Here is an 11,173-nt window from a genome sequence, read left to right on the forward strand (position 1 = left end):
ATACAGAATAAAGATTTCTATAGTAACATTTATAAGCAGAGATATACTTTGTGGATTATCACTTGTTTAAAAAAAAAAGACTTTCAAAATCCACATGACATAAGCAGATGCACACATATACTCAAACATTCCTCTATCCCCACCTCTAAGAAATAGCTCCAATGAGGTAAGATGCAGCCAAAACAGTATTGCCTCCTTAAAGCTCCAGTGATTGTCCTCAATTATAGGTGAAATACTTCTTAAAATGGGCACTGCCTTCCTTATTTGAACTTAAGAATCCTGAAGGAACAAAATACATTCCTAGGCATGAGTTAAGTATGTTACGCTTAGAGCCTGATCCTCTCCTAGTGAAATGCTTTATTTGCACTTGGTTAAACTGCACAGCACTACCTTTCTGACACCATAATCCAGGGATTTCAGGATGCCGATAAAAGCATGTCACATTGCTACTACCGCAAACTGGAACCTAATTTAACACCAGTTTCCACAGATCAACACTGAGAGGCAATGTCAAATAATAATGTCAGTTTTCCACACATATTTACACAACTGGAATATGTACGAAAATTTCACATGACCAAAATTATTGTATAATACTAAAGGGTTGGAGGCAGGATGGTAAACACATGACCCAAAGTCTAGACCTCTATGCTCCCTGCTCCAGCATTCAACTCTCTGCCATGAGGTACAACTCAAAATTAGAGCTCCAACTCCCCACCAACTTGATTCCTCTCCAGGCTGCAAACTTTGTCCTTCTGAAGTGCTAAGAGTTCATTTTACACATGAATATTACATTGCAGATGCTGGCTCTAAATGAATCCTCTCAATACAACTCCAAGCAGAGCAGGTGCTGTAGTCTCAGTGATTAGAAGAAGAAAAATGAGCAAAATGGCACCACAACAGATGACCTGAAATCTTGACATCTGTGTCTTGTCAGCTTTGATGCTCACTGATAACTTGGTGTCTTAAGTTTCTTTTTAAAATTCCAATGTAGATAAACTATAATTGCAATCACTAAATGGGGAGATGATGAAATTCCACTCATTCGGCTACTAGCTGATGACTCAAAACACTATTTTCTTGACCAGAATACAAAATAATACGCACAGTCACACAGAATAAATGCCCTCTAAAGAAAAGAAGCAACTTAAACCTTGGTTCCAAACACTGAAAAGGTAAATCTGTATAAAAGGTTTAACTGCATTTACAGTGCAAACTTGTGTTTCTTTCTACTTTCTCTTCTGCACAGAAAATCTCTTCAGAAACATTGCCTCCCTGCATTTCTTTGAAACACCTGAGAAAGGTAAGGCTTGAGGAGACACCCACTCAAATGCAACAGGATTCTGATCTTGTGACTTCTGCAATACATCTGTTGCTAATAAAGGTCCAAGATCTTCATTATAGCATTATGGTCAAACTTGAAACTCAAAAAGGCTCTGGATGAAAAAGGGAACCTGCAGTGTCCATTACATGGCCCAGAGTGTCCCTCGGCAAGTTCTAGTGATCCGTCTTCACCGGAACAAGGAAAGTCATACACAGCATCTGATTCAAAGTTATCCTGAAGTTTTCGTGGATGTAATTTCTTTTCACATTTCATCGAGGAATTTTGTTGCTTTGCTGGTTGACTATGGATTCCATTTGTTCTTTTCTTTTGATTAGGTGAGTCTTGATACTGTTTTCTGCCATTTCCCCTGATATTTTGATTCTTTGCTTTTAAAATATCAGACATTTCAGAATGGTTACTGTATGGCTTTTGCTGCAGTGGATGCCTGGGCTTTACCCACTGGTCACCAGGAGAACCTTCAGGAAATAGCTGCTGACTGTGGCGGAATTTGGTTCGACTCAATTTTTCCACAGTGGGTTTAGCTGGTGTGCTGCCAACTGAGGAAAATCCATTGTCACTGTCTGAGGAATCTCCAAATCTTCTAGAAAGCCAGTCCCTTAGTGGTCTAATAAAGGGAATAGCCATAAGAAATTTGTTTGGTGCCAAACCAAGCTTGGATTTTGGGGTCATATCATTTCTATGACAAGGCAATTTCTCAATGGAAAACCATTCAATATTCCGAATTTCTCTTCTGGTTTTTGGGTTAAATTTTGTGTCTTTTGGAATTCCTGGAATGATGTACAAACGAGCAAGCTGGTCATTGATTCGAAGTTCAATGTAATCATCTTTACAAATATAGTCTTTGATATCAAAACCAGTTTCTTCAAAGACCTCTCTAGCAGCACAATCATGAGGAGCTTCTTCTTTATTTACATTTCCTTTTGGAAATCCCCAGCCTGACTTTGCTAGGTAACCCTGAACCAGTAGTACATTTTCAAGTGTCTCATCAAGAATAATCGCACCATATGTTGGTACTCCCATTTTATATTCCTTCCATTCATCCAAAATTTTTTCCACATCTTCACCTTGTGGCAGCAAAAACGGACAATGACTGAAGACGGCTTTAGCAAAGTCTCTTATCCCACACTGAGGTAATCCTGGTGTGTTCTGCATGTAGAAATCCAAGTAAAACCAATGGGCAAGTTCAATCTGAAAACATACTCGGATTGCATTGTCTCTTTCCTCGCTGGGAATATGCAAAATAAATCGGCTGCAGAGATCGTCCAGCACGCTGCCGGGAATCTCCACCCGTTTGGTGTCCATGATGAGGACCCGCAGCAGGAGCAGTGCATCCTCTCCTAATAACACTTTAAAAACTAAACACTATAGAAGTTCCTTAATTTAAAATAACCTTCATAAGCTAGTACACAACAGAGCCACTTGCACGCCCATCTTTATTCCAGCACTATTCACAATAGCCAAGCTTCAGAAACACCTTAGATGCCACACAACTGATGCATGGATTAAAGAATTGCAGTACATACACATCCTGGAGTATTATTCAGCCAAAGAAGAATGAAATTATGTTAATTGCAGGTAAGGGCATAGAACTGGAGATATCCACGTTAAGTCAAGTAAGCCAGGCTCAGAAGGACAAAGGTCACAATCTTTTCCTTCCTACGTTGAAGCTAGACCTGTAGGAACTACATCAATACAGGTATGATCTTATATACCTATATACATACACGAGAGAGAGAGAGAAAGACAGACAGAGGGAGAGAGAGATAGCATGATCATAACAGTGAGTCTGAGGTGACTATGGGGTGGCAGGAGAGGTAAAGCGCATGATAGAAATCAAATACTATTGAAATATATTGCATCTGTGTATGAAGATAGTGTAATAAAATGCACTGAGAGCTGCTAAATAATAGGGAACTGGGGCACGAAGAAAGAGAGAGTATTAGAGGGGGTTAATCTGATTAAAGTACAATATACACATGTGTGAAACATCAAGGCAAAATCCCCTTGAACAGTCAACATTCACTTAAATAAATGAAGACCAAGAAGGTAAAACAGGTTTTGTTTTAGGGTGGGTACCAATTAGAAGGGGGAAAATAAATGGAGAGGGTGAAGGAGGGCTAATATGGTGAATGTACATTGTATGACTGTATGAAAATGGAATATTTATGCTCTTAAACAAAAAAATTGGAAAATAAAATTGCCTTCTTGATCCTAAGTACTGCCAATGATCTTAAACACTTGCCCCTAAGCAAAATAACAGAAACAGGAAGATAACAGGGAAGGAGAAAAGAGGTTACCAAAGAAAAAGAACAGAAAATGTTTTATAAAAATGAAAAAGTGATGGTCAATGGGAATGACAGACAAGAACATCTGAAAATTCTTTCCTCCATAAATGCAATCTGAAGTCTAGCAAAAATTATTGAAATCAACTTTTTCAGAATTCCAGAAATCAGCCAAAGGCTTACATTAATCTGGTATGTATTTACTCAAGAAAAGTGACTGAATCTTGGTTTAAAAAAAACAAGTAAGCCTTGGGTCACAGAAGCTTTTAATTTTCAGCTAAAAGTTATAAGCTTCCCTAATCCAAAAAATTCAATATTCCCAAAATCCAAAACGTTTTTATGAGGTATTTTAAGTTAGGATATATTCATAGTACAGGGAGAATTCACTGTGACAATTCCAAATAGGCTTATATTGTACATTGGTTAGATCACCCTTGCTGTCTCACCCCTCAACTCCTTCCCTGCCCCACTTAGAGCAATTGCAAGGTTTCTTTGTTCTATTTCATAAAAGTAGATGAATGAAGTCCATCCACCATATACCCTCACCTTAATCTCCTTTACTCTCCCCCTCCCACTAGTATCACCCACACACATTCTATACCTGTTATACAGTCCTGTCCTGTCTTTCCTTATTAATATTTAAGTCAATGTTCCAAGGGGTTTCACACTGTGTCCCCACTGTAAGACTACTTTACACTAGTCCTTCAACTACTTCAATTGCTCTCCCCTACCTTTTACCTCCGACCCCCCATTTTTCAATAGCTTTCAATACATATCCTTACATCCTCTATCTTCAGATGTTGTTTTATGCTATTGCTGATGCTCCATCTCTCTTTTCCTTTCCCTCCTTCTGAGTTCCACAGAGTAGTTCCACTATTACAAACATGTTCTACATATGCATTTGCATATGATCACATTTGTTTTTGTTTATGTTTATCTTTCAGATCTATCTTCCACATGAGAGAAAACATGCAGCCTTTGTCTTTCTGAGACTAACTTACTTAACATAATGTCCTCCAATTGTATCCATTTACTTTCCACCCACATATCACTATTCCTTATGGTTAAGTAAAACTCCATTGTGTATATACACCATATTTTCTTGATCCATTCATCAGTCGTAGGACATCTGGGTTATTTGCAGAACTTAGTATTGTGAATAGTGCTACGATGAACATCAGTGTACAGGTGTCTCTATTGTATCCTGACTTTATGTTCCTACATATGTGCCCAAGACAGTTATCACTGGATCATACAGCAGTACTATCTTTGGCTTTTTGAGACATCTCCATACTGCTTTCCATAATGGTTATATTAATTTGCAAAATTCAAACCTTTTTGAATGTTGACATGAAATGGAAAATTCCACAGCTGACCTCATGTGACGTTAGAATCAAAATGCAAACACACTAAAACTACTGAATAAAATTACCTTCAGGGTATGTGTATAAGGTATATATGATACATAAGTGAATTTCATGTTTAGGTTTTTTTCTACCTCAAGATATCTCCTTATGTATTTATGAATATTCCAATTTTTTTAAAAACATCCAAACTCCAAAATACTTCTAAGTTCCAAGTACTTTGGATAAGGGATCATCAACCTGTACCAAAATCAACAGATCCACAATCACAATGAAAATGAGCAGCCTAGGAGACACTGGGGAGAGGAAGAACAATCACAGAGCAATATTACCAAAGAACTACCACTGTATGACCTGGTTCTTTCCTGGAAATGCCACTAGAAATGCATGTCTTTATTTGACCTGTGTCAAAGCTTGCTTGTTGAAAACAAGCTTTTCCCTAGGGGCATTTACTAAAAATTATCAGCAATAATTGCTTAACATTGATTGAGGCTGCCTGAGATGATGCTAACTGTACAAAATAAAAATAAGCAACAGAAGGAAAAAAAATCTTAACATTCAGCTGTTGAAGTCCTACTCCCCAGTATGGCTATATTTGGAAAGGGGACCTCTCAGGAAGTAACTAAAGTTAAATGAGGTCATTAAGTGTGGGCACTAATCCAATAGGATTAGTGTTATTCTAAGAAGAGATCCTAGAGACCTTGCTTACAATCTTTTTACACACATGCATTAAGGCCATGTGACAACATATGAAGATGCCATGTGCAAGCCTAGAAGAGAGCCTTCACCAGAAATCAACTCTTCCAGAGCATGCTCTAGGACATCTAGCCTCCAGAACTGTGAGAAAATAAACTTATGATATTAAGGCACTTAATCTATAGACTTTTGTGATGGCACCCGGAGCAGACTAATGCAGATGTCTGCAGGAATTTTTGAAAATTGCTAATATAGTCCTGTGAATGTAGCCACACAAATGAACATACCCAGAAAAGACTTTTGAAGGCTAAAACCTCTGGCATAAGCTGAGATTCTGCACAAGAAGGAAACATAAGTGAAGACACACTATAAACTGCCAATCTGAACACTGGCAGCATGTCACCAACACATGGAGATCCTCTAGGCAAAAACTGCTTCTAGACATTAATGGAAAATTGCTTAAGTATTCACTGACTACTGCCCAACTAAGTAGATGTTAATAGTCAAATATGACAAAGAAGTCACAATTTACAGAATTAGCTTAGAAAAGTCATTAAACAAACAAAAAAAAAACAGCAAACCCTAAGGATGAGAAAGAATCTTATTTCTAGAGATGTAACACTATCATTTAAATGTCCAGATCCCAACAGAAAAAAAATTATGAAAGATGCAGAGATGCAATGAAAGATGTAAGTATGACCCACACACAAGAAAAAAAGCAGCTAAGAGAAACTGTCCTGGAAGAAGTCAAGATTTGGACTCACTAGATAAAGACTTTAAACTAGCTATTTTAAAAAAATAAAGGAAACCATGTCTGAAAAATAAAATGATGAAGATAATATTTCATAAAATTAAGAATATCTTTGAAAAAACAGCAATTAAAGTCAATTGAGATTATCTAATATAAAGACCAAAAACAAAAAAGAATGAAGAAAAACAAAGTAGAGAAGACTCATGAAGCATATCAAGACACATAAGTCCCAGAATGGGGGTGGGATGGGAAGGATAAAAGAAGAATATATGAAGAAATAATGGCTAAAAACTTACCAAATTTGATGGAAAACATCAATCTGTACATCCAAAATGCACAACAAACAACTATTTACATAAACTTAGAGAGAATCACATCTAGACACACCATACATTGTTGAAATGTAAAGAAATGAATCTGGAGAGACAGGAAGTAAGAAAGTCGCTAATCATATGCAAGGGGCCCTCAAAAAAGACTCAGGCCTTAATTTTTCAACAGAAACCATGGAGGCCAGAAGGCAATGGGATAACACAGTCCTAACAGAGAAAAGATAGTCAACCAGAATTCTATTTTCTAGCAAAATTATCCTCTAAGAATAAAGAAATTAAGACATTCTCAGATTAACACAACAAAGACAGTTTGTTATTAGGAAACCTGCCCTAAAAAGAAATACTAAAATGAAATAATTCAGGCCGAGATGAAAGGGTAGTTGACTAACTCAAATCCACATCAAGAAATAAGAACACCAACAAAGATAACTACATAAATAAATAAAGTGTGAACGTATTTTTTCCTTAAGAGCTCTTTCTTTTCCAACTGCATGAAGCAGAAACAAAACAAATCTATGTTGAGAGGTATACAATATACAAAGATACAACGTAAATGACAATAGCACAAAGTGTAGGGAGGAGAGAGAGCTATGAAGAAACAATACTTTTTAAAATAATGCTGAAATTAAGCTGGCATTAATACAAACAGGATTGTTTTATAATATCATACTCTACGAAGACACTAAGAAAATAGCTTTTAAAAATACGGTAAAGGAAATTACAAGGGAATTTTTAAAGCACATGAACTATCTATTTTACACAAAAGACAGACTAAACAGGAAAAAAAAAATCTCAAATTACTCTAAGCACCTATAGAAAAGAAGAGAAAATGAACCCAAAATAAGCAAAAAAAAAATTTTTTTTAAGCAAAGATTTCTATTCTAAGAAGAGTGGAGGAGAGATAAAGGAGAATGATGAATTTGACTGATATATTTGTAAGCACTTTTGTATATGTCAAAATGTACCCTCAGTAGAACAATAATATGATAATAAAAATCTTTTTAAAAAAACAAAGATTAGTCTGGGAATAAAAGAAATGACTAGAAAAAATAAAGATAATCAACAAAAGTCAAAGTTGGTTCTTTGAAAATAATCAAAACTGACAAGCTTTTAGCTAGAATCTTTCTTATAAAAAAAGAGCAGACCTAAATTATGGAAATAAAGAGGCAACTTTATAACCAAACATTCTAAAAATAAAAAAGATATCAGAATGCTATGAACTATGAATACATCTGTACACCAATAAATTTGATAACCTAGATGGAAAGGACAAATAGAAAGCACAACTACTAAAACCTACACAATACAAAACAAAGATCTGAAAATGCCTACAATAAGTAAAGGGATTTAATCAGTAATCAAAAAGAAAAAAATGCCCACAATGAAAAGTCCAGGATCAGATGACTTCATTGGTGAATTCAACTGAACATTTAAAGAAGTATTAAAACCAATTCTTCCCAATCACTGTAAAATGCAGATGAGGAGTACTTCTCAACTCATGCAATAAGGTAAATATTATCTTGAAACTGAAGCCAAGGAAATTACAGGAAAACTAAAACCAATATCCCTTAAATTACAAAAAAAAAAAAAAATCACCAACAAAATCTAACAAACCGAACTCAGGAGCATATACAAATATCATACATGATCAAGTGGAATATCCCCAGAATAAAAGAATGATTCTACACATGAAAATCAACCAAATATAACTAATACACAAGAACAGAATAAAAGACCAAAAAAAATATGATCATCTCAACAGACATAAAAACCATGATAAAAAAAAAACACTCCAATTGGAACAGAAAGGATCTTCCTTAACTTGATAAACTTAAAAAAAGAAAGAAAGAAAAAGAAAAAAACAACTAACATAATAATTAATGGTGAAAAACTGAATGCTTTCCTCCTAAAGTCAGGATCAAGACTAATGTGGCTCAAGTGGTAGAGTACTTGCCATAGCAAGTGCAAGGTCCTCAGTTCAAACCCCAGTAACACCAAATAAATAAAACAGAAAAGAAATTAAGACAAGGATTGCCACTCTCCCCACTTCTATCCAGAGTAGTACTAGAGGTTCTCATAGTCAGGGCAATTAGGCAAGAAAAAGGAAAAAAAGGCATCGAGATTACAAAGAAAGAGATAAAACTGTGTCTGTAGATGGGATGATCTTACATATGGAAATCATAAGAAATTCACGAAAAAGCTTTTAGGACTAGTGAAAGAATTTGCACAGTTGTAGGATGTAAGATCAATATATATATAATCAATTGGACTATGATATGATGTAAGAACTTTTGTGAATGTCACAATGCATCCCCAGTGCAACAATAAAATAATTTAAAAATCAAACAGTTTATGAAGATTTTTCTATCGGTAATATATGAGTTTAGTATGTTTCATGTGTGTTTGTGATATGATGTGATGTGATGTGTGTGTGAAACCAATATTTACTTCATAAGACTTTAGATGACTTCTTCTCTTCTCCACTTTGGACAATATGAATGCATTTAGGAGTAATTGTTAAGAGCTTTTGAAAATTCTTCCACAAGCTCATGTTTTTTTGGCAAGTGGAGGAAGAAGCAGGGATAGTAGGAATATGACACCATTATCTCTTTCTTAAACAGAATTTGTTTGAGGAGGAGACTGGATCTTTTTAGATTTTTAAATATCTTTTAGTTTTGGTATCTTTTTTACTAGATAGTTTTGTTTCAACCTTCCTTGGATAAAATTGAGCAAAATCAGCTTTTTATGATTTTTTTTAATTCTCTATCTCTATGAGTTACTATCCCTTTTATTATTTCTAATTTGCATGCTTTATGAAGTTTTCATTTTTCCTAGTATTGTAGCTAGTACTGTATTTTATTTTATTTTCAAATAATTACTTTCTTCAATTTGGGGGGGCACGTATTAGTTCTACTGTCTTGAAAATCTGTTTAATTTTGTTTTCTATGTTTTTCCTTCTTATTTTTCTTCATGTATTTGGAAGTTTTTTTGGAACCATTTGTCTAATATATCATTTTTCTTTAGCTATTTCTTTCTCTTTTTAAGTGTAGCAAGGATTTATTCAGAAAAACAATGTAAACTGGGGAGCAATTGAATAGGAAAGAGAAGCACCTCCTGCCTGGCTTGGAGTGGGTAAGAGAAGCTGGAAATGTGATTTTGCCATGGTGTGTTGATCCCTTCCTAGCTGGCGACTCCATCTTGAATCTCCATCACAGACGCATTTAAGACTGGATTTTCCTCTGAACTGCCTCAGCTGTAGTCTGTTGTTTTAAAAATGAAATTATGTCATTTAGTTAGCATCTCTTCTTTTATGAAGAGTTGTTCAAGAGCAATTTAATTTTTAGGTGAAAGGGACCATTCTGATGTTATTAATTAGTTTTAGTGTATTGTGAGAAATTTCTGAATTTAATATGATATCCTCTATGGCATAATGTATGATTAGTTTTAGTGTTTATTATATTAATATTTGGAAAGAAGTCGTATTTTGATATTTTGAGAATTTAGCATTGGATACTTAACAAATGTACACTTTAGTAATTATTTTATTAAAGTGTTCTGTATTCTTACATTTTTGAATCCTTGATGTGCCATTGGCAGAGGTTAATTATATTTTATTATCTAGTGTGTATTCTGTTCATTGATTCTTATTCATACAGCTTCTAGTTTATGAATATTGATACATGCTTTGTAATTCTTAGATATCTATAATTTTATTAATTTTGATCTTTTATACAGTAAATTTCTATATATTCTCTGATTAATACTTTTGGATTGCAGTCTACCTTTTGCTATTAAAACCAGCATTTTTGCTTTCTTTTTATTTGTATTTGTCTGGTATACTTTTGCCCATGTTTTAATTTTTCATTAGGATCACTTGTTTGGGGGTTAAGGTGGCATTGATGTTTCTTGGATTTGTTTTCTTTAGATCATATATAATTCCAGCCACCTAATCCTATAATTCATTGGAAAATAATACTTAAAGTATTTTATTACTGTTACCACTATTATTATGATATTTAATGTGTTTTACTACTATATTACCACTATTGTTATGGTTATTTTACCATTATTATTACTTGAGACCCTTACCCTCTAGTAGCTCTCTTACCTTTTTGTCTTGATTTCCTCTTTATTCTTCTGAAATACCCTGTCTTGAGGAGAAATATATGGTTGGTTCCTCTCAATGAACCTAATGATAATAACACAGAAGAAAAAAATGTTAGAGACATTCTAAAGCAATGAGTTTAAGCCAAAACAAAAATACTGTCAGTGTTGGGACTCTCAAAATGCCTCCCTTGAGGGAGTGGTGTCAGATCTTTGATTTGTAAGTGAAAGAAGATGAAGCTTTTCTGTCTTTCTGGTTTGTTCCACTTCTTTGTCTTTTTCTGTTCTTGTTCTTGTTCTTC

The 11,173-nt window shown here is 34.7% G+C and overlaps 2 protein-coding genes across 2 annotated transcripts in view; both read right to left on the minus strand.

The window, feature by feature from the left end:
* Window positions 1-10,928, minus strand: part of LOC109687604 (dual specificity protein kinase TTK-like) — a 44,368-nt gene extending 33,440 nt beyond the window's left edge. Inside the window, exon 1 of the transcript XR_012446203.1 lies at window positions 10,876-10,928. The gene's annotated coding sequence lies outside the window, so the exon portion shown is untranslated. The remainder of the gene's footprint in view (window positions 1-10,875) is intronic.
* Window positions 521-2,672, minus strand: LOC141421603 (m7GpppN-mRNA hydrolase-like). Its single transcript, XM_074068254.1, has one exon. It carries the CDS (start codon window positions 2,645-2,647, stop codon window positions 1,376-1,378), a length of 1,272 nt encoding a protein of 423 aa, XP_073924355.1. The 5' UTR covers window positions 2,648-2,672; the 3' UTR covers window positions 521-1,375.
* Window positions 10,929-11,173: the final 245 nt, after the last annotated feature.

Source organism: Castor canadensis, chromosome 3 (assembly GCF_047511655.1).
Source record: "Castor canadensis chromosome 3, mCasCan1.hap1v2, whole genome shotgun sequence".
NCBI classification, from domain to species: domain Eukaryota; kingdom Metazoa; phylum Chordata; class Mammalia; order Rodentia; family Castoridae; genus Castor; species Castor canadensis.